Source organism: Lonchura striata, chromosome 1 (genome assembly GCF_050655825.1).
Source record: "Lonchura striata isolate lonStrDom1 chromosome 1, ASM5065582v1, whole genome shotgun sequence".
NCBI classification, from domain to species: Eukaryota; Metazoa; Chordata; class Aves; order Passeriformes; family Estrildidae; genus Lonchura; species Lonchura striata.
In genome coordinates, this window is record NC_140703.1 from 34595527 (window position 1) to 34619946 (window position 24420).

The following is a 24420-nucleotide window of genomic DNA, read 5'->3' on the forward strand; positions in this document are numbered from 1 at the left end:
TCCTTGGGCTCTTGTGCAGAGCCTCTGTGGGGGCAGTCACTACAGAAACACTCTGCAAAATGTTCATCCTAATCCAGAGCTACATTCTTCAAAAAAACCATCTGAATAGAAAAAGAAGGGAAGTGGAAGGAGGAAATGACAGAAAACACACGATAATCACAAATGTCTGGCATAAACCAGAGCTGTAATAATGTGTTTAGAATCTACAAGTTCACAGCATCCTGTAGCTCATCATTGCTCTGGAGAATACAGTTGATGCAGCTGCTTCCATGGGCTTCTTCCTTTCTCCAAGCAGATTTTTAACAGCCAGCAAAGCAGCATAGAAACCAAGCAACCTAGGATTTGAAGCTGAGCAAGCCATGTGAGGTCCTTTCCTAGTTTAGCAGAGACTGCTCCTGGGGTGCATCAGGCATAGCATCGTCAGCGGGTGAGGGAGGGGATTGTCCCACCCCGCTCTGCTCTGGGGTGGCCTCACCTCAAGGCCTGTGTGCACGTTTGGGCACCACAATAAAAGAAAGGTAGTAAGACATTAGAGAGTGTATACAGAAGGGCTATGAGGAATGTGAAAGCTTTGAATGGGAAGCTGTATGAGAAGTGGCTGAGGTCACTTGGCTTGTTCAGCCTGGAGAAGACTGAAGCAAGACCTCATCACAATTTGAAGTTTCCTCTCAAAGGGAAGAAGAGGGACAGGCACTGATTTCTTCTTTGTGATCTTTGTGAGCCCCCTCCAGCTCAGGATATTCTATGATTCTGTGACTTGCATTTGGATAGGGCAGTAAGTACAAGTTGCTTAAATTGATCGCCATGCAATAATTTCCTCCTTCAGGAGCCAAAGCACCTCTTAAAAGTGATTCCTCTGAGGAAAAGTAACTCAGAACTTATCCATTTTTTTGGTGGGAACAGTGGTTTCACACCCTCAGCAGCTGAGAGATCCTTGTCACCAAGGTCTCTCACTTTCCTGGCAAGTGCTGCAAGTGTTAAGCTACTGCTGAAAAGTTCACCCTAACATATTCTGACTGAATCCAAGCCAATTTAAGCAATCATTTGAAAACAGCTTGGGTGGTTTCAGATAACTCAGATATTGGCATGTTTCTCAAATCCTGGTCAAGAGGAAAGTGGCCATGCACTCTGTGCATGTTGAGCACAGTTGGTGCAAAACCTTAGGATTCTAAGGGGACTTTCTGTCTCACAGAAGTTGCAACCGTTTGCCTCAGATGCTAAAGTAGGTCTGATAGAGCTTTCCTGAATTTCTGCTTTAAACATTGGTACTCAAACTCTGTTTAAGCACTTTTTGAGGTGTAGAAATGCTTTGTGAAATAAGTGTCCAATCTGTTTTTTTTCTGAAGCTGGTTCATGTCACTTTCTGTTACATCTTGTGTACCAGGAGTGCCTCCTTCCCATAACTTAGCTCCCTCATTTCAGCACACAGTGGTAGGTTTCCTTCAACACAGAGAGCACTTTCATAGTTTCTTTCTAAATATATTAATCAAAAGTATTTCATTAAGGACTCCTTCAAAGTACCAGAAGCTCTCCCAAGGTGTCAAGACAAGACACTGCTAGACACCCCAGTTCACAACACATCCTCCTCTCCAATGGCACAATCAACACGTGCTTTGGGATGCTGGATGCCCTGGGTTAATGCTGCCCTCCTGCCAGCCTTGCTGCCATCAACCAGCCACAGGTAACACCCATGTGTTACCATCCAACACAAAATCAGCAAAGAGCTGAAACCTGAAAATGTGAACTGGTCATTTTATTTGAGGAGAAGTCAATTAACAGCCACCATGAAACAGAGGAAGAGAAGTTGGGTGATTTCCAACAAATTATACCAGTTACTCAATCTTTCAAGTAAGCAGACTTTCTCATCCTTTTAGCAGTACTCTGTGGTTCCTCCAAGACGACCCTGTTGTTTGACTGGATCTATCTCTGATGATAAATGATAATTTATGATGGCTGTTTTCCCAGCTGCATTCAAATCTCAATACTTCCCTCCACAAATGTAGCCAGCACATTATTGCATAATTTTTATGGTTTTGAGAAGCAGACAGCTCACACATCATGCCCAGGAGACAATCTTCTCATGCCATTAAAGCCCAGGGCACGAGTGCAAAAGGAAAAAGAAAGTACCAGAAAGCACCCCACCACTTCGTCTACAGCTCAAGCATTTGCAAAAACAAAGGTTTGCATTCTGGGGTTTGGATTCTTTACCATTCCCTTTACAACTCTGAGACTACCTTCAGGTGTAACCCAATGCACTGCAAAGATTAGTGCAGACTTCTTCCAGCTCTCTAACACTATCTGGCATGTGGTGGACAGATGGTGAACACATGGGTGTTAGAAGACCAGAGTGCTGTGCCAAAGTTTCTCTTGCCAAAGATTTGAAATGCTGCTGTTCCAAAGCATTATGTAAGTCTCCACCTTACTACAAGCACTACCTGATCCTTGAATGGGGCAAGGCACTGTGGAATTGCCAGTGGGCTATAATGCAGTTAATCAAACAGCACTGATTTGCCTCAGAGAAGCCATTCCTGAACTATACTGTCCCTGAAGTGACCTGCTCACTGCTCCAGGGCTGGTAGATTAAGGCAGCCTTTAGTTGTTTTGGTCCAGGAGGATAAGTGAAGAAAAGCATACAAATTGCTCCACCTGCTAGCTTTTGGGAAGCATCTGGTGGGGCACAGACTGAACTTGTAAAGGCAAAATGGGGCCATGCATACCTTGGAACTCTCTGTCTTAGGTTAAATGAGACATAAATGGATGGGAAGGAGCTTTGCTAATACAATTCTTGCAGAAAAAGAAAACAGGACAGTTTATTTTTCTCAGTCCTAAAGGAAGATCATTGACCAGATGACAGCTAAGAAAAATGAAATTTCTATACTTTTACGTAATGGTGTGCAATATGTTATGACAGGCCAGCCTTATTGGACTGGGAAGGGTATCTATCTATCTATCTATCTATCTATCTATCTATCTATCTATCTATCTATCTATCTAATTAATCCCTTAACCACTAACACTTGCCTTTGGAAGTATTTCAACTGAGAAGAGATAATGGAGAACAGCAGGCAACTGATCAGAAACCTCCAATGAACATGACGGTTTAGATAATATTGTGAACACTGTAATTTCAGATGTATTTTTCATATGAGAAAGACTCTTGCCTTCCACAAGTAAAGTAAATTAATGTTTGACAGAGTTCAGCAGCTGATCAGGAAATTGTTTAAAGCAGGAAATGAAGGATGGGTTGGTTCCAGTTCCTGGAGAACCAGTAAGCTTTACCCTATCTGGAAGAACTGGCTACTCTGGAGAAGCTCCAAACAACGCCAAAGGCCCTCAAGTAAAGTTACTGTAAAGTAACTGTAAAGACATTTTAGCCCAAATGAGCAATTTAATTTAACATCTGTAGTCCTTACATTATTTCATCTCAGTGTGATCTTGTCTTCACGCAAACTCATTGAAATGGAGAACTGGACAACTCTGGGTCTCAACAGTTAGATGATTTCTCCAGAACAAGGACAGGTAACACAGCTTTGCTGTTCAACAGCATATTCATGAGATTAGTTAAGAGTATCCTCTCTTCCCCTGAGTTCTTCCTGTACACTGTGTTCCTAACAGAAGAATCTACCAATGCAACAGAGACCATATTTAGCCAATGGAACACCAGCCTATTCTCAAGGTATTATCAAATGCCATTAACTCCACTTTTAGGGCTTGTCACAGAAGATAATTTCCTTGATTTTTTTAAACTTTCAAACTTATTCTTCAAGTACATGACAGAGCACTCAGTGTGGGGTGAGACATGCAGGTACTACCTGTCACACCTACTCTTAGGTAGTGAGTGTTTGCAGCCATGAATTAGAGAGCTTATTTTCTGCTGAAGTGAGGCAAGAACCACTTTTCTCATCTTGTTTTAAAGAAACACTTCCTGTTTGCTCTAATGCAGGTGGCCTCTTAGGTCAAATGTACAAAAATCTTGGCCTTTTACCCATATTGTTATAGCTCTGTCATTGCACTGTTTTTCCTTAACCTGCTCTCAGTTACTCATACAGCTTCTTTAAAGTTGATGGGCTTGGTGCTTAGAAGTGTAAACAAAGTGGACCTGGGGTGTGAAACCTAAGTGCTAGCTTTGACAAATGACACTTTGTGGAGAGGGGACTCAGCTCAGAAACAATTTTTTACTCGCTTGAACAAAGATTACATTTCACCAAGTTTCTCCCTGAGTGACTCCTGCTTAGCTTGTTATTGTTTATCTGAACAGCCTCCAGATTTAAGAGGGGAACACACCCTGTAATTTAGCACCCGTCTCCCTCAGGGTATGATTAGGCTGGGAGCTGATGAAAAAGTTCTGACTTCAGCTCCCATTATCCTGAGGAATTTCCGGCTGCAGAGATTTTGATTAGCAGACACTCGACACTACAGTGCAAGAACCAGGTATGGGCTCAGGCAGAGTGAACCATCCCCCCTCATTGGTACTGTGAACAGCCCCACTAACCTCTTTCTCACCACTCATGTGAGAGTTGTTTGACTCAGTTGTTTGACTTCTGAAGCTTCATGAAAGGACTTCTACTTCCATTGCCAACATTCATGAGCAAATCCCATGTTTGGATCCTTTCCAGTGAACCAAATTAAACCACCTTTCTCCACCCCTGAGTGTGCATCACTCCAGTGTATGTGACAGAATCCCAAAAGGGTGAGAAACCACAGTGCTCATCCACATACTACATGTTTTTTGGAGAGGCTTAAGGCATGCACATTCTCAGTGCTCTTCAAAGCACAGCAGCTTCCCAAGGTATAATGTTTGTGGTGAATGGGCTCAGTTCTGCTGAACACAGATGCCTAGTGTAATTTCAGTTGCCCTTGGATAGCTGAGAAATTCAAAGGGAACTGTCACACATGAAATATATATATATATGCTCTACCAGACACCCAAGTTATTGTGAAGGGGAAACCAGAAGCCAGCCCGAGTACTCTCGGATGTCTCAGATGGTGTTGGACAAAAGGCAGCAAACATTAATTTGGCACACAGAAAATTATGATTAGATACATGGAGAAAAACATTTCTTGTAAGGATGGTCAAACACTACAGCAGGCTGTCCAGAGGTGGGATCTCCATCCTGGAGGTGTTCAAGAGTTTACTAGACACAGCCTTGAGCAACCTGATGTAATCACTATTGCCTTGAACTGAAAACTGCTGGAGGTCCCTTCCAACCTAAATTATGCTATACTAGTCTAAAACATCTCCACTTGCTGTAGAAATCAGCATAACATCTAGCAAACTGGCAGAGCATCATCCATGCTTCATGAGTCCTTTTACCCATATTTGAATTCTTGTGCCAAAAGGACTAAGGCTTCAAAGCAGGAATGCGTCACCACTGCTGAAGCTCCTACATCTCAGGGGTTGAAATTCTAGACTTGAGCTCACAAATACAAATGAGCCACTAAAATGCATAAACAGAAGTTAAAGTATTCTGCTATTTCACTTCCCAGCTGAGGAGAGCCCATAGCAGTAACACAGCCAAATCAATTGACAGATTATCTGTAATCTGAAATGCATACCATGTACATACTTTTTTTTTTTTGAGTGTACAAGGAGTAAAGTCAACACCCATTTGTGGGCTCTAACACATGAACAAGCTGTCACAAGGCAGTAAGTTACAACCTATCAGTTGCTCTGTTCTTGCTGTGCACAACACTGCTCCACATAGGTTCACCAAATGCCAGTTAGTAGTTCATGTGCACTAACTTGTAAATCTGTCAGTGCCTTTTGTCTCTCCCATCTACATCTGCTGCCTGCAGATTGCAAGGCAGCTCATTTCAAGGTGAGGGTAACCCAGAAAAAAGGTTAACCCTTGAATCAGGAGATAAAAAGATGCTCAGAGTCTAGTCATGCTCTTTGTGATATCATACAATTGTGATTTACATCATATGTTAGGCTGGATTACTCGTTCCATCTCTCTAAAAACTTCACAGGGCTTTTTCTGGTTATTTTTTTCCATGGAAACTGAGTAACCTTTGGTCTGTTTACCATATTTTTACACATCTGATGTGATGACCTTTACTGCTGCCCTGTGTCAGCTGTAAATAGAAAAGACAAGTACAGCGATATTCAGTTCCATGAGGTAAAAAACCATCTTTGTTTTACAGTGTGTACTCTTTGTATGGTACTCCAATTTTTCCATCTTTTCTAAAGGGCTAATTTGGTCCATTTGCCATGCCAGATGTGCAGAAGTATTTTAAATATTCAATCAGAATCACAGTTGTTGTGAAGCAGATAATCACAGACTTGGCTTGGCTATTATTTTTTTTTAAACTGTACTGTTCCTGTGAATATGATAAAACAGAGGCTTGCAAAATGCAGTCTCCACTTCACAGTCTGGGTCCTGGCCCAGACTTGTGGTTTACAAAGCCTTCTGCTGAGTGACAACAAAACAAATTATGCAGTCTCCCTTATGCCTTAAATTTAATATCTCATCTCCTGCTCTCTAATTCAAACCTTCACACTGCACCACGGTTTCCTTTGTAATGAGATAACTCTGAATATTAAGTTTGCATTACAGAGAGCTATTATTCACATGCCTGACATCATTACATATGGGACAGTAATCAATAAAACATGGTTTGAGAGGGATTGGATGGCTTGTGGGCATGGGGATCAGTCACCCAAGCCTCTAAGTTTCTGAAAAATATCCATTCAAAGTCAGTGGTGACCAACTGCAGAACCTTGATGAAAGCCTCAGGCAGCGAGGGCAAAGTTTGAACAGTCATGAATGTTCACTGTCTGAGGTGGTCCAATCATGTCACTGCTGAGCCACTCGGCTGGGGTGGAGGGACTGGACAGGTGCACAGTCTCTGCTCTACAGACTTGATTTGAAGACAAATGTCCCTCTGCAGCCCTAGCACCCCAGATCCAAACCCATTTAATTTGAATTCCAATCCACTCTGGCTGAGTCAGCCTGGCAGATTTCACTGTCTGTTCTCTACCAGCTGTCAAAAAACAATCTGCCCTGCAGAATCAAGCCCAGATGACTGTTCACTGTGAGAGGTTTATAGGCTCTGTGAAGCCTGACATATCACATGTGCTCATGTCCTACCTCCATCGTTGTCTTTCCCATCGCCGCATGCCGTCTCCATGGAAGTGTCACAGCCAGCTCCTCTCCAGCCCAGCTGGCAGACACAGTGCCAGCCGTTCATGTCCAGAGTGCATCTGCCATTGCCATTGCACAAGCCAGGGCATCCCTCTGCAAGGCAAACAGCCACATGTTCAAACACACTCGAAACACAAAGCAACACAGCCGGGAAAGGGCCTCATTAAACAGCTCTTTCCCTTTGCCTTCAGTTGATTTCTCCACTCCCACTTGGTGTCTTCCCACCTGGAATGAACCCGTTTTGGTATGAGGATTGTGGTGACTACTCAATGGGCAGCTGCTTCTGGCTCTCCCAAGAGGTCCTCACAGCATAACCACACTCACTGCACTGAGGGAATGGTGAGTTTCAGGAGGGCACTGAGATATTCCTGCTTCATTGGTTGTAAAAGGAAGGTAGCACATTGCCCTTTGAACCTCTCAAAACATTTGCTATGTAAGACTAGTACTTGGGGTTACCTAAATTGCATTTGGTATTAAAGTTCACAACACCCATCAGGATAAAACATCTGGCTTTCAATAATACTGAGATCTCAGACTGATAAGCATTCAAAACCAGCTGGAAAGGGAAATGTAGAAAATACTTGGAAGCAATACAATTTCTTTACTGTAGTAATTTTGGGAGGGATTAATCTCATCTGGTTCAAATTAATCTAAAACTGAGATACCTTCAAATCTCTGTAGTCAGCAGAGAAACAAACTATCCCAGGGCAGAAGTCTCCTCATGTGGGTTTGATGCTCATGGTGATGAGCTAAAGCATGCTCTGGAAACATCAATTTCTCCCCAGTGACTAGAGAGAGTCCAGCACAGAGGTAGGCATTTTACAGGTGATAAAATTCAGTTAGGGAGGATGAACACCAACCTCCCAGTCTGCTCACTACAGTTTGGTTTTCTCATCAGATGACCTCCTGCTGAGATTTTTGTACTTCCCCCCTACCCCACCCCTTCAAGAAAATAGCAGAGTAATTTCCACAGTAAGCAGTGGTGTGAGGGAGGCTGCTCTGCTTAAACCCTTCTGGGGGCTTTTTACCTGCAGAGCTCAAAAATCCTTACCACCAAGCTGTCAGAAATGTAAGAGACACTTAACAGCTTAGGAAACTGAAGTACAAGGGACTGAAGCGACTGTGAAGGTCACTCAGCAGGACTGATTACACCAGGGAAACAATTCAGTCTTCCTAAGCCCTATTTTAATGCTTTCTCTATTTATATGTGTGTAGTGCTATCCTGCCACATAGTCTGAGTTTTTTAAGGCTCTCAGCTTTGCAAGACAGGTTTGTGAACCTGTGTGAATGATACAGATCTATCCAGTGCTAAGGGACAGTGAAGAGGTGTGCGTTGTCTTGACACCTGTTTGACCACATGATGTGTGAGGGTCTCCCCAAGGCAGAGCTGGGACCCCACCTAAAACATCCCATGTCATAGTGTGACCTGCACTGGGGAAATGGGGCTTAGAAATGCCTTTAAAACAAAAAAAAAGTTGTTTCACAGGGAGTTTTTAAGTTCACATAACCTTTCCCAGTGAATAGAAAAAAACATTTTTTAGGACTTTTTTTTTTAACAAGTGACTGATTTACAGGCACCAAAAGCAAAAAGGAACAAAGGTGGCAAGGGAAAGTCCTTTAGAAGGATCTTAAATATATTTCTCATTTACAAACAAATTTGTTGGAATTTAGTCTTTTAAAATGTGTATTCTGGGATGTACCAAATAATGTGTGTGCATGTGTCAGCATACTATTGTGTGTTTTGGTATTTATACACTATATTAGTATTTATATAATACTGAAGAGCCATTTCTAGGCTAGGCTACTTGAAATTCTTCATTTCAATGACCTGCCTTTAGCTATTTACGAAACTGCCAACCTTTGAAGCATTTAATCAGATTTTTTTCCATGCTACAGCTAATTTATATGTTTGATCCCTTTACTTACTTTCAATACAAGCTGAAAGCATCCAGCAATTTTGAGAATGAAAGAGGAAGAAGTGTAAATAACTTCCCAAAATTACTTGGCTAGGTAGGTAATTCCATTCTGGAGTAGATATATCCAGTTTGGATGGGACCATACTGACAGTAGAGATAGGAGTTTTTCCTCCCTCTCTAAAAATCACAGAACAATAGAATGGTTTGGGTTGGAATGGACCTTAATGGTCATCCAGTTCCAATTTCCCTGCCATGGCCAGGGACATCTTCCACTAGACCAGGTAGCTCAAAGCCCCATCCAATCTGGCCCTGACCACTTCAAGTGATGGGATATCCAGCTTCCTTGGGCAACCTGTGCCATTGCTTTAATTTGTCTAGATGAAAAGCCTGAAGAAATCTTGCTTTATGTGTGTACTGGATGGCTCCATTAGAGTGTGGCTGGTGCGTCACCACTGAGCACACCTCTTGTTTTTACTCCTTGGACTCTTTAAAACCTTTGCTAAAAAGTTCTCTTCTATCTTACAGTTGCAGAGACTGGGCAGAACAAAGGTTGGCCTGGACAGGAGTGAAGTGAGAACCAGAAAGAGCTGAATGAAGTTGAAAATACCGTGATCTTGTCTCATGTGAGAAGTGCCCAGGAAATGCAAGGGAAAACTAATGTAACTATAAAAATGATGAGCTCATATAGAACTGCATGTGCTCTACTCGCCCAGGCTTAGGAAGAAAGGAATTTGGAGTAGCAGAAAACAGGTGATATAGTTTGGATGAGGCACCTCTGACGTCTGAGGAAAAGGGAAGAGCTTGATTTGTCTCTCCTTGGACAATAGTGGCTGAAAAGACTATGATTTTTTTTTTCCAGAAGTTAATGAAACACATAAACATTGAGAAGGGAAAACTTAAAAGTTATTTAAGGTAAAGAGAATATTGCTGGCACAAAAACAAATGGACATAAACCAAGTATGAATAAATTCTGTCTGGAAATTAGGAAAAAAAATCATTTGCAAAGATCAAAGGAATTAAGTTTTGGAGCAGATTCCCTGTGGGAGTGTTAAGGAGAAGATTCTTCAGTTACTTTTCCATAGAGCTTGGTAAATTTATAAAAAGTTTTACACAATGTGCTCTTGCCAGCAGAAGACTAGACTCTAACTGAGGAGACCCCTTTCAATCCTATGTGTTTGAATTTTATGTGCAATTCATTGTCTATATGAAACATGTTTGAGAGTATTTTAATGGACTCTCAGGATTTACTCTGAAATCTTCTTATCTGGACCCAGAGAAAGTAAGCCAAGCATTTCAGAAAGAGGACAAGCAGAGGAAAAGCATTGGTCAGGAAAGGAGAGAGATGAGAACAAGTATCTCATAAGACTATGCCTTCCCAAAATATCTATTCCTCTTCTTGAGTACTATGGGAATCCAGGGTGCCCTGATGAGAGAGATAAGCATCTGCAGATACCTAAATTAGGATAACTCCTACCTGCAATTTTATACTCCACTGTCTTGGTACCCATTAAGTCTAGAAAGTAAGTTTGGCCCTTCCCACTAAAGAGAACGTAATCTCTGGTTCTTAGTAGATAAAGCTCTTCCAAGGAGCCAGAAAAAACTTTTTCCTTATGACAGAAATGGCTCTTCACAGGTACAAGAACATAGAGGTTTTCTAGTGTTTCCATTACATCACACAGTTCATTAAAATTTCAGTGCTGTGAGGATTAAACTGAACCCTTCTAATATAATGGTTTGGTAGAAGAGCAGATATTTTAAAGATGCATACAGAAAGTAAACCATTAATAGGAAACAAAAAATAAATATACAGCAGCTGTTATAGGACTTGGGCCTTCAGAAAGTTAGAAGACAACAGAGATGCGTAAGCCAATATATTCAGGAGAATGGCCCTATAAGTTCTACCATTTCTGAAGTGGCTCACTGCACAGAGACTTGACCATCACTTACACTACACAGATAGGATGGTACAATATTCCTCATTCCACAAACGGTGCACTTCAAAGCACTTGATGAAAAGATGATATACAATAAACTTTATCCTCTCCTTTCCCCCACGCTGAGGAATAAAGCAAAAAGATCATCTTGTTTCCAAATTGCCTCTGAATGTCACCACAGCGGGATGGCTTAATCCTCAGAGATTTACACCACCATAATCTTTCAGCTCTGATTTCTCATAGCAAGAAGTCACCAGTGATCCATTATTCCTGTTTGTGGTGTTAACTGTACTTGGGTGACTAAGAGAATTAAATACATGAATAGGACTTTTTGGAAAAGAGGGAGGAAACCCTTTATCTGAGTTTCAAACTTAAGCACATGTAAGTGCTGCTGAAAGATTCTGGAGGTCATTCACAAAGATGTTTGGTCTGCCATGCAAGTGAGAAAACAGACAGGGGAGCAATATAAAAAGTGGGTTAATTTTGAAACAGAGAAGTACCATCAGAGTCAATGGAGACTGTCAACAGAAGTTATCCTGCAATTTTTAAGACTGATGGTAAAATAATCTCTCTTAATGATCTGTACAGTTAAAGCCTTCTTTAATTAGTCCAACTGTAAGCAACGTTTACTGGTATTTTTCTTCAAGGCAAACCTCACTGCCACTTGAAATAAGACTTAGAAGAAAAGGCTATTTATTATCTTTCCTTCATTGTCAGTGGGAGAGCACCGATGGATGTTCTTATGAAGTCCCAGACAGCAGTTGAGCCCTGGGACAAGAAGGACATGACTGAATGCAACACGTGAAGGTGCAAATGCCTGAAGCTTGAGAGAACAACAAATGCTATGATACCTGCAGAAGCTTCTCAAAGACTAAAGGCAGGGAGCGAGGCATTAGCTGATCCCTACAAACTACAAAAGCTTGTTCCAAAACAAACTCAACTCTGAAACTGCCACTATGATATTCTGTGGTGACAGGAATCCAGAAATCCTTAATCAGATGTATCCTCTAATAGGAAGGTTAAGAAGTTACTGACCAGAGCTCCTACACTTCTAACTATATAAATAAGGGAACTAGCTTTGGTCAGACTTTGGGTCTCCCTTGCTCTTACACTTCAGGAGCAGCCCTTGCAGCCACCCCTGAACGCTAATGTTGTTCAGCAATTTTAAAATTCAAACTAGCTGTTGAATTTATATGCATCACTACAGTGTTAATGTGGTTAATGATTATTTTGAAAAGAGTAAGATTTGATATTCAGTAATAGAAATCAATTAAGCTCATATACCATCAGATTCAAAGATATTATGGATGGAGAAACTCTCTCTAAGATCAGCATCTCTTTTAATTATTATTAAAATAATAGGCACCTCTTCTCATTTTAAGCATTACCAGTGTTAATTAGGCCTTAGCTTAGAAGACTCTACTCTGAGTCTAGTTAGAGCTTCTTGGTTAAATTATGCTGATATTTGCTATTAAAACCTGCCCTCCCATTTAGGAACAATTCTACATCTTCTCTGACTGACTGGTTTATTGTAAAGCAGTAGGAAAGATTCAGTAGTAAATCAGGCTCACCCTTTGACAACAGGATTACTGGGAAGGGATTTCAACCAGAAAGATGTTAATAATTAAGAAAGCCAAAAGGGCATGAGTAATTTAGTTTTGAAAAATGCACACCATGCAGTTAGCCAAGTAGAAAACCATGTACTTTTAATGTTTCAGCTATTGCTAATCTTTCCAAAAGCAGCCATGCATAGCAAGAGACTATCTTTTATTCTTAGTATGTTACTTAACCTGTTACCTACTGAAAGACTCACTAAATGTAATGTGTCTTTATTATTGGGCATAAAGGTGAGTCAAAAAGCTATCTAGAGGAAAAATGACAGCTACAGAAGACTTAGTTAAAAAAATTGGGCCACTGAATGGGCAAATCAGTACTGCCGGTTCCTTGCCAGGCTCTGCAGGTTGATTTTTCTTCTCTTCTATGCCCTCAATGCTTATCTGCTACTTTTTGATGCAGCCTTCTCGAATACACATTGAGATGAAAAGGAGGAGTCTTGGGGACTTGAAATTCAAAACACTGAGTTGTGGAACATTAACAGCAGGTTCTGATCACACTCCCTAGTGATGGCCCATATCTTCCTCTGAGGGTGCCACCGTGATTACTTCATAAGGGCACAGTAAATGTCCCTCTTTCCCTGATCTAAGAAAGAGAATGTACTTCTCCCTCCTAAATAAAGTCAAGCACATTTTTTTTGTTTGTTTTTTGGTTTTTTTTGGTGCTAACAATGAGAGAAAACTAACTACCACTGTACAATCACTGTACAATCAAATGATCCATAAAGAGGGGTCCAAGGACAGCTACCAGCTGCTGCATTACACTGAAGATGGAAGTATTTAAACTATGGACATTTCCTCATCACTAGTATTTGTCTGTTCAAACATTTTGCCTTTTTGCAGTTGTTCCTGAATCTGCCTTTAGAAAAACACTGAATTGTAAATTCACTTAGAGAAGTGAAGTCAGTAGGGCAACCATGTTTCTTGTCACACCACATAAGCCTTTTATAGCAAAGACTTAATTTTAACTGTTCATGGGGTTAGTACTTGAGCATATCTGCTCTTCATCCTCAGCTTCTAACAGCTGTTATTTTTGATTGCTCAAAACCTGAAAAGAAGGTTAGTACTACAGAAAAAAAAATTATTCATTCAACCTGATTTTTTGGTTTGTTTAACCAGCAAACATATGATGCTTGCATGGTGTCAACACTGTGTTCCTGTTAGTGTCAAATCAGCCATGTAGAAAAATATTTAAGTCCAACTCAATCATATTTATTGTCAGATTGTTGTATTTAACCATATGCATGCTATTTCAATATTTTTCAAAAGCTAAGTGCATTGTGGAACTGTCTGATTATATTAAAAAGTCCTGAAGTAATTTAGTTCATTGTTCTGATTAACAAATAACTGTAATTTTTTTTTAAACAGCAGGTGATCCCTAGTCTCTAAGAGTTCAATTCCTTTTCCTCTTTGTTGAAGAAATACCTGGGTCCTAGACTTGTGTTACACTTACAAACAGGACCATAAGGTTGGATTTTGTTGTAGTGTACATTAATGCAGCATCACTGATTTCTACAGATTTTCCAGATTCATGCAACCAGAGGTTTTGGGATCATAACATTTTTGTATTACCATAAAAAAACCCCAATATATAATTAGTTAAAGCTCCCATGTAAGAGTTGGCAGTTGTGGATCAAAAACATGAAGACTCCACATAGAAAGTGCACTCACCTGTGTTACAAAATGGACCATAGACATTTAATTAAAACACATCATTGTACAGGGCTCCTGCTATATTCACAGACACTTGTTTTCTCCTGACTTGCCTTACCTGAGTGAGAAGGGTGAGGATGACAGATGATTTGGAGGGGAGGGCAAGGACAAGGGAATGGGTAGGAACACTGATATGATGTTAACACAGGGTCACAGCACTTACAGAGGTATTTCCTACGTAAATTACTGGAAAGTTCACCCTTCCAGACATTGGAGACCACTTTGATGACAATGAGGAAGAGATGCAACCTCAACACAGCATGTTCATGGTGCATTTTTTAAAAAGAAACACAAAGACAATAGGAAAAATAGGAAGGAAGAGCATACCTTTCACTACCTTATCCAGATAGTGAGCTTGGGAGATAAAAGACAGGACATTTAAGGTGGGATTGAATAAGTGCATTGCAGCTTACTACGAGACTGTGCAGGTGCTAGAAAGGCAAAGGAGAGTTCGCTGTGATATGAAAAGAAAAACCTTGATTATGAGGAGAGAAAAAAGGAAGAGTGGAGCACAGTGCTCCTCAGTCAAATGGCTTGAGAAGGCTGTGTTAAGGCATTCAGTCATCTTTGCTCATTAAGATCAGGAAGATAAACAGGAAAGTTCTATATATATATTTATGTGTTTACATATATATAGGTATATATGTGTGTGTATATATATGTATATCACGATATTGCAATGCTCTGCTCATTTGCGAGTCTCCCTCCATTTTACTGACTTCTTTGCATTTCATCAGGAAAGCAGAGACATTTGAAAGTCCTCCACCTTACCCGATTGTCTTATATTTTTCCATGCAAAAAGGCACAGTTCCTTGACCTTACCAGACTGGTACAGATTTTACCCTGGGTCTTTCTAATGGTAATATACTGCATTTATGCAGCATTTTCTAGCCTCAGATCAAATTACTTTACAAATATTAAATTAACCTCATGACAACTATACCGGATAGGCAAGTATTAATATATTCATTTTAAGGAGTGCTAAAGAAAAAGTAAAAAAGAAAGTTATAGATGTCATGGGAGAAGTCATGTACCCAATTCCCACAGAACACTGATTTGGAAAAGCACCTTATTGATTTTCTGGTGTCGGGCAGAAGGCTGGTGGCAAAGATGTCCTAACTCAGAGAGCCCTGGTTCATGCCAGCAGGCGGCACTCTCTGTCCTAACACCCGCTGGTCTTTATTAATAAAAGAGAGGCTTCGAGTCTTGCATTTCTCTATTTCAATACCTACTTAAACATTATTTCCCTTGTTCTCTTGCCTGTTCCCTGCAATCTCAGCCTCAGTTGTGTCCTGGTAGTTTTTGAATAAGTTTTTATTTCTGGTTCATTCAGGCATACTGTCCTCCTGGGAGGTCATGGCAGTTGCAGGAATTCTTTTTCCATCCTGTGAATGTAATGGATCTGTATAGGAACTAAGTGGAGAAGGCTGGGAGAGCTCACCTAGAGTGGGGCAGTTATGAGGCTTGGCAAAAAGGTGAATTAATCATGCTGATGTGGTGGGAGCAGTGCAGGAAGCACAGCATTGCCCTCTGCTTGGATGGTGGCTGAAGCCTAGAGTTGTATCTCTTGGATTTTGACATCCACAGCAGCCCAAACTGTTAGCTCAGGCAGTCACTGTGCAGCTGATGGCAGCGAAGGCAGCTGTCAATGCCAACCATGCGAGAGTTATGTATCAATGTTTTCCTGTAATTTGAAAAATAATGGAGCTTCCTACAGGAGCAGCAGGAATCTTTCTTTCCTAAACCCATACAGGCTTTACTTCTGGCATTAAAATATCATTCCCTACAGACACTCCGTTGGAAACCCTGCGGGCATGTGGGACATGCTGAAAAATTATGCAGGAGTTCAGAAGAAAAGCTACTTTTCTAAGGTGTCCCTGCACTGAAAGACACCACCACACTCAGCTCCATGTCACCACCCGACTCCTGGAAGCCACTTTAAAACTGCTAGGGAGGAGCTCCTGTGACCATTTTTCAGCGTGAAAGCCCCCTTGTTTCACCAGCCTGAGCTAACTTGGTTTGCTTTGTCTGAAACACAATGGGAGTAATAATGAGTGCTTCTCTTGGCTTACAGAGACGGAGAGAAGGACAGAGAAGTAAGAGATACTGCAGGCAGGTCCTTGAGAAGGACTTGTTTCCCACTATGATCTCCTTCATTTCCCAAATATTCTTCTTCCCTTTATCCTTCCTATGAGGTGAAGTGGACAGAGCCTCAGGGAAAACACTGGAGTTAAACTGAGATCACACAAATGTGAAGGAGAGGAGAAAGTAAACATCCAATGCTGAACCAGGGACGGCATGTGAAGTTTGTCCTATAGGGTCAGGGAAAACACTGTATTTGAAGTTAATCTGTGCTTAATATTTACTGGCAAATATGCTGCCAAATTATTTAAGGCCAGATTACCTCCTGATTGATTCAAGATCATGTCAGAACAAAGCAGCAAGTGCGTATTTTCCACTGACTGCTATAACCATGATCTTCTCTTGCCCAAAGATACCCATCTCAACCAGGCAGGGTGAGTGCCAGAGGGTCACACACACCTCAGCTTCTGCTGAGGATGCACTTGAGCACTGACTGTTGGGCAGCGAGGAGAATCACAGAATCATATGAGTTGGAAAAGACCTCTAAGATCATCGAGTGCAACCACTAACCCAGTATATCTAGGTCCACCACTAAACCCTGTCCCTAAGCAACACATCTAAAAGAGAGCAAGAACCTTCCCCAGACACTGGTAGGCTTATTTTTGTCTTGGGCCATGCATGGACTATGTTGCTTTATGGATTCAAAAGGCACAATTGATGTGTTAGAAAGCTGGGGAAAAGAGACCAGGATCCACCTGTAATGTGCCCTGTCTGGATTCCAGCTGCTCCAACAGAAATGGAGAGGCACTGATTACAGCCTCAGCTATTCAGAACATGTGTGATTATTTATGCAAGAAGACTGATGAAAGGCAAACTTAAAGGAGCAGATTTCTCAAAAATCAGAGTTTTGCTATGTAAAACAAACCCCAGGCTGATGGCGCCACAAGCAGAAGCTGGCGTGGGACAGGCTGTCTGCCTGTCTGTCTGGGCATTGTTATTGCATCCATCACCCATGCGTGCCAGGACCAGATTTCCAAAAGGAGTTTAATATGTAGCTTTTGTGGAGATCAATGGGGATTAGGCACTGAAGTGCTTTGAAATCTTGCTAGGTAGGCTGGGGAGTGTTTAGAGAGCTAGCTGCTGGTCCCTCAGGTCTCCAGAGACACTGGAGTATTTAGCTGCACCAACTGAACTTCCAGAGATGGCTTTGGTCTTGTGTCCAGGCTGTTCAAGGATAGTGAATATTCCAACTCCACCATGGCAGGGAAGCCCCCTCTGCCATTATTTTCCTAAATAATGCTGTATGAATCATACAAGCTGGAGAGGGAGTTTTCACAAGGGCTTGTAATTACAGGACAGGGGAGTACAGCCTTAAGCTGAAGGCAGACAGGTTCAGATTGGGTATTTGTAAGAAATTTTTTACACTTAAGGGTGGTGAGGCACAGGCACACATTGTCCAGAGAAACTGTGGATGCCTCATCCCTGGAAGTGTTCAAGACAACATTGAATGGGGCTTGGAGCAACCTGGTCAAGTGAAAGGTTCCCTATCCATGTCAGTGGGGCTAGAACTAGATGATCTTAAAGGTCTAAACAATTTTGTGATTCTATGACTCTTTATTAAACCTAGGAAATTTTCTGTGCTGCTTCTTGTGAGGCAAACCCTTTGAGCAGCCTACTACAGAGCTGAGCTGTAATTTGGCTTTTCAGAGCTCACAGTAAGAAGGTTTATTTCATCTTTAAACTCAATGCTCCTAAAACCCACCATGCTCCCTGGATGTAGTTTGGGCCAGAGCAGATGGAACTTGAATTCCTGCAATGTCTCTAACAAGGGATGAATTAGGAACATGCTGGAGAACCCATCACAGGAGTCTGGCACTGGCCCTGTTATCACAGTGTGTTTTGCTCCTTCTAGAAAATGACTGAACCCTTCTGCTGGGTTTCAGGATTCCTGCAGTTAGATAATCAATTTTCTGTTCTACTCTCCTGCACTAAGTTTGCTGAATTGGGATGATGAATGCAAGCTTCTGCATCAATTTCCTAGTTGGGAATTAACTGGGGTTACTCTAATGAAATCTCTGAATGTGAGCAATCAAGATAGTACATTCAGTGACACAACTCTTTGTAGGAGCAAACAAAATTAATCCACCAGAATCAGAATACCTTGAACACCATAAGGAAGAGCCTCCTATGACCTACAAAACAAAAGGATGTCTTACTCTCACACATGCTTGACAGGAAATGGAAGAAGTGTCTCCTACTGGTATTGTCCATTTCTACTGTGTTACCTGCACATATGGCAATACTGGTAAAGCATCACTTCAGCAATGGGGTTTTATGCTTGTCAGTGCTAAAGCAAACCGGGCCATGACACAGACATATACAGAATTCCCATCAACAGAACAATTTGCCATGCAGGGAAATTACACAAGGACAAGGGGAATGCTTTCCACATACTTAATGTAATTCCAAGTCAATGTCCTTTCATTTGTGCCAACATAACTAGCTTATTACTCCTGCTAAAACCACTCAATTTTCCTGAATATTTACAACTTTGCCAAATCTCCTTGACATTCTACACATTAATCAATTAAATATTCTGTAGGAAATAGTGTTTACAGCTTCAGAGGTGGGAGACTATGTCCAAATTTGTTTTTTAAATCACCATGCAAAGAGATGAAAAGGGGGGAAAGTGCAAAGAAACAGAGTTGCTCCAGCACTTCAAGTATCCAAGAATGATTGCTAAACCAAGGCAGAACTGCAAGAGGCAGGTAGCAGCACACAAAATGAGAGTGTGCACCAGTAAAATCTCAATGCTGACTGCATTGCAGTGCTGACCTTCCCCCATGATAACATTTATACTCAGAGTGAGGAATACTACAAATAAATTTAATTACCATGAAAGATAAAAGCTTGTTGTTTGAAAACAGCCCAGGCATATCAGCTGTGTGGAGAATTATCATATACTGAACTAATGGCATTTTGGTTTTACAGCAGAACTAATAAAATGGCACTAAGGGGATGAATCAGGCTTTTTTTTTTTTTTTTTTTTTTTTTTTTTTTTTTTTTTCCCCTGCATAAATAAGTTCCATATAAAGCTGTCCCCTGAATTTGGGGCCTTTTGCTGAATTTTTTTTTAAACTCTTTCGTGAATCTGTGCTGCTTTCCAAACCAAAGTGCTTGAATAAAAGGCTATGAAATAGTATTATGGAAACAGAGAATTTCAATTAACAGAGGACTGCTCTCTTTTAATTTTAAAATAATTTAAGAAATGTGGGTTTTTCAATCCCTGTCTCAGGAAAAGAAATGAAAGTTGCTAGGGACATCAATAAGAAAGCAGAATGCAATGTCTAATGAGACAGAGGAAGTTTTAAAAGCTAAATATTTTTCATTAGGGGGATGCATGTGGAGACCATAATGTGATAGGGTGACATTAGCATAAATAAATGATAAGCAGAATTGAGCCACAGATATGATTTGTACCATTATCCTAATGCTGAAATTAAAATACTGAGATCAAGCTTCATTTCCTGTCTTTGTGTGTGCAAATGCACCTGGTGTTCAAGCAAGGGAAGTGATGTCTCCAATAACTAAGCTGCTAATCCACACAATAACTATGCAGGTATTTGCCCAGGTATTGCTAGTGGTTAGTCTTGATGAAGTGTGATTTTTAGTTATCATGAAATAATGAAAGTAACATAGATGTAAATTTTCTTTTCTTTAAAAGAAGCTGATTAAAATAAATGACTGAATGAGAATTTTCATTCTGGAGCAATTCTTTTAAAATCAACTGAATTTTTTCAGGTCCGCACAGGCATTATTGAGAACAGAACTGGATTCACTAGTTTAGTTTTCTATTAATATACAATAAAAGGTATCTGGGGAGTTTAGGGTTACTGATTTAATAGTATGACTACGGAAAGGGAACTGAAGAGGCTGAATGCTTGACAATCAGAAAGACGGAAGAAGGGAAAATGCCTTAAGTAGTTAAGTGAAAGAAGGAAAAAGGTGAAGCCAAGGCAGTTCATTAATGATTCTGCAAATTGCTTAATATGAGAACTGGAGCTCTTTACATGATTTAGGCATATTGTTGGCTTATTAATAATAACATCTATAATAAGAGACCTGACAGAGTGAGCTCGAGTAGTGCCAGTGCATGAGGAATACAGAACCAAAGCAAGAGGGAAGTGAAATGGTTAGAAAGGTAACAGAACAGACAAGGGATAAGCAAGACAGAGTTAAATACCAGCCAGAAATAATCTGTCTGCAGTTTACTCTTTTATACTGGCAAGCAAAGTGACAGTGCAAATAATGTAGCAAATTAAAGGGAAGAAAACTTAAAATCAGATACGTGTTTCTAAAAATGCTGTCACCATAGTAGGAGTCTTGGAGGCCACAGAAAAACCTCTCAAGAGAGGTGAAGTAGGATGTTTTTAAAAAAAGCTTCTAGCTGACATTTAAAGGCTTGCCAAACACCACATAGGTGTACTTCATGTCTGATAATAAAATATATATATAGCCATGTCACCAACAAATGAAAGGACATATTGTCTTGTTCCCACATGAAAATGTATGATGTCAGAATTTGAAATCCAAGAACAAAGGTGCTCATGCTACACTAGATCACACATATTCAATTAAGCATGCGCCTTTTCTCCTCCCTGATCATCAATTATTCTCTTAAAAGGAGTCGAGTTTTCTTTCTCCCTACCAATAGTGCAGTGCTCTCCGTTCCAGCCCGGGCTGCATTCACACTTGCCGTCCCGGCAGGTCCCGTGCTCATTGCAGCGTGGGTGACACGCTCGCTGATCACAGGCTGTGCCCATCCAGCCCTCCTCGCAGCGGCAGGTGCCTCCGACACAAATGCCATGTCCTCCGCAGTCCGCTGCACAAATCTCTGTGGGAGAGGAGACAACAGGGAGGAGGGGATACGGGTGGAGAGAGAGAAGGGAGAGGGGGAAAATCCAGAGTGTTACTGTCAAGAAAAGCAGACACACTTCACTACCTCGCCTTACGGGGCAATGAAAGGAATTCCTAGAGCTCATAACACTAATCCTTCCTGACAATAAGAATCTAATAAGTATATTACAAAAAAGAGATGGACATAGATTGCAATGATCTGCTGTGATTGATCCTCCTATTTGCCTTCTAATTCTTTTGCACTCCTCAAGCTTTTGTGATGCTCAAATCCAAAGGGGAAGGCTCTTCCAATAAGTAGAACGGAAGTCACATTTAATTAAAATCTGGTTAAGTGTGGAAACAATGTGCTGATAAACTACTGATGCTAAAGTTAGGTGCTGGCAAAGCCTGTTTATGACTTCTTAAACCACAGTTTTGGGGATGGGATTCATCAAAACCCTTATTCTCTGTTTAAATTTAAGAAAGGATATTTCTATTTCTACCAAATCTGCACATCCTCTATGTCCCTATCCTCCCGCTACCCATTAAAAATCCCCTCTCAGACATTCAGAGGTACAACTGTATCTTTTGTGAGGCACATGCACTGGAGCTGATAGGATGGTGCTTGTTCCCAAGTCTTACCAGAGTTAATGGAAGCACAGTCACAGCTGGATATTTTGGTACTTACCGCCAAAAAGCAAAGAGCTAAAGGACCTTGCCTTTTCAGGGATGATGGCCTTCCCAAACCTCCCTGAGCCCCAGCAGGCCTGAGGACATAGGCATAATATTTTCATCCAGAACCAGACTTTTGTCTAAAACCTGGCATAGCCTTGGCATGAATTTGGGAAACATGTTTTTATCTACATTGTATTTATCTGGAAAAACAGAGACTTGGTGGAGAAGTGATATCCATTAATCAGGTGTTAAAGTGCCTGTTTACCACCATTACTATACAGGATTGAGTTCAAGGAAAAAAAAAAAAAAACAAAGCCCAAATACTGATGCAGTGTAGCACTGCAGATGAAATTAAATTAATCTATTTCTTCTCCAGACTCATTACGTGGCTGCTACTTTCCATCTCTCATAAGCCCTGACTATACTCTCCTGTTCTCAGCTAAAGGAGAGGCAATTCATAGTATTTCAGCCTATGAGGTCTTTTCTCTGACTTCTGCCTGATGCTTCTGTGTTTTGACCTCAAGCCTTTGGCTTCACTGAGCCATTTCATAGATTTTACAGGGTAAAGACACAGTTCCTTTTGGGGACATGGAGAAGTGAACAGAAGAAATGCTGAGCAGGGCTGGGCTGGAAGCCCAGAAAGAGGTACCAGAGTACTCTGCAGTGCGCATTTTTTCTCTGTGTCACTGGCTGCATATAAAATATTCAAAACTACTCAGCCTGCATTAACATCACACCTGACTGAAATTCAGCCATACTTAAGTTGCTTTTAGTCTTTTGCTAATGAATACCCCATTTACAGGACACTTGGGCTGTTCAAGAAGTTTTGATATGCTCCTGATAGGGCTGGAACATTCACTTCAGCTCCAGAAGGACAGTGGTACACCACAGCAGAGAGCTGCAAGGTCTTCAGCCCTTTATGACTAAACGGACTTATGACGAAAAGGATCAGAGAGCTCTTTGGACAATGGTAATTTATTATAAGAACAGCAGCAATGCCTTGCATGTCTAGAAAAAACCTTATTTTTCAAATGTGACATGAGAACAACATCTAGCTCTTGCTTCCCAAAAAGCTCAGGGTGGTGGGTCAGTTTCCAGCAAAACTCCTTTTACTGCAGCATCATGGATGTCTCCAAACTCCCTCAAACATTTAGTCCTACATGCTTAAGTCTCCTAGTGAAAGAACTCTGGAGTTCAAATGGGCTAAAGACACTCAGAAACTTGTCTGTATCATTCAGAATTAAATTTGCAAAAAAGTATTTAAACAGAGCATGTGCACACACCATGTGCTGTTGAGATGTAACAGAATCTAGCATAGGATTTATTAGAAGCAAGTAGAAATTACACTATCAAACAATAAAGGCATGGCTGAGGAAGGGCTCGAGCTGCTGTCAGAAGTTTTTACTTTGCATATGGCATCGAGAGACAGATTTTCACAGCTCCTAGCTGCGAGGGAGGTAATATCATACTACAGTACCCGATAAGAGCCTAAGGGATGGACAATTATTGAAACCCATCCTTGCTGAAGGGCTGGAGTCCAGACATGTGATTTCTACTTTTTTCCCCAACTGCCAGACAGCACCGCAATGGAGTGTGGGCTGGTCAGGGTGGTGATGAACACATATGACCTGCAAGTTGGTTAATATAGCAGTAAAGCTGCACAAAAAAAAAAAAAAAGAAGTAAATTTGGTTCTCCTTGGCTGACCTGATAAACAAAGTCTAGGGGAGGATAAAGGAAACAGCAGATTAAAAATCAAAAGCTAGATTGATGCTGCTAAAATTTCAGCAAGCTGAGAAGAAATACCTTGAGAAAGTACAAGGTCTGAGAGTACTGATTTAAGCCTGAAGTCCAAAAATTATTATTGTAGTCTCTGATGCTTTCCAGGACACTTTTACCATAGGGCTATTCCAGTTAGACTGCAATCGCTTCTCTGGTTATTAGTTTACATTCTTTATTCATAAGCATTGAACATGGATCTCAGAATATCAAATAAGATGTAATTTTTCTTGCTCCCAGCTTACCCAGCAATCTAGAGGATGCCAACTTGGTCACTTCACACCTTCATCATATCCTGTTCTTCCTCTTTGTAAAAAAATTCTTAATTATATCTAGTCTTAATCTACCCTCTTTTAGTTTAAAACAATTATCCCTTTTCTTATCATTACTCTATTAAAATGTCTGTACCTATCATTCTTATAAGCCCCTTTTAAATAGTAAAAAAGCCGCAGTAAAGTCTCCCATAGCCTTCTGTCCCCCAGGCTGAACAGCCCCAACTGTCTCAGTCTGTCCTCATAGCAGAGGTTCCCCAGGCCTCTGGTTATCTTTGTGGCTTCTAGACTTGCTCAAGCAGGTCCACATCCTTCTTGTGTTGGAGACCCCCACAACTGGATCCCAGAACTGGATGCAGCACTTCAGATGGGGTATCATAAGAGAGGAGGGGCAGAA

The 24420-nt window shown here is 41.0% G+C and overlaps 1 protein-coding gene across 16 annotated transcripts in view; it reads right to left on the bottom strand.

Annotated features, from left to right (window-relative positions):
- The window catches only part of TENM4 (teneurin transmembrane protein 4), a 1547070-nt gene that overhangs the window by 104460 nt on the left and 1418190 nt on the right, over positions 1–24420 (bottom strand). For 13 of the 16 annotated variants that reach the window (XM_085592903.1, XM_085592878.1, XM_085592882.1 and 10 more), the window contains 3 exons: positions 21112–21297; positions 14649–14675; positions 7092–7238 (listed from right to left, as the gene is read on the bottom strand). In XM_085592903.1, coding sequence (XP_085449029.1) covers positions 7092–7238; positions 14649–14675; positions 21112–21297 — 360 coding nt within the window. The remainder of the gene's footprint in view (positions 1–7091; positions 7239–14648; positions 14676–21111; positions 21298–24420) is intronic. The other 3 variants (XM_085592950.1, XM_085592939.1, XM_085592933.1) reach the window with 1 other exon arrangement.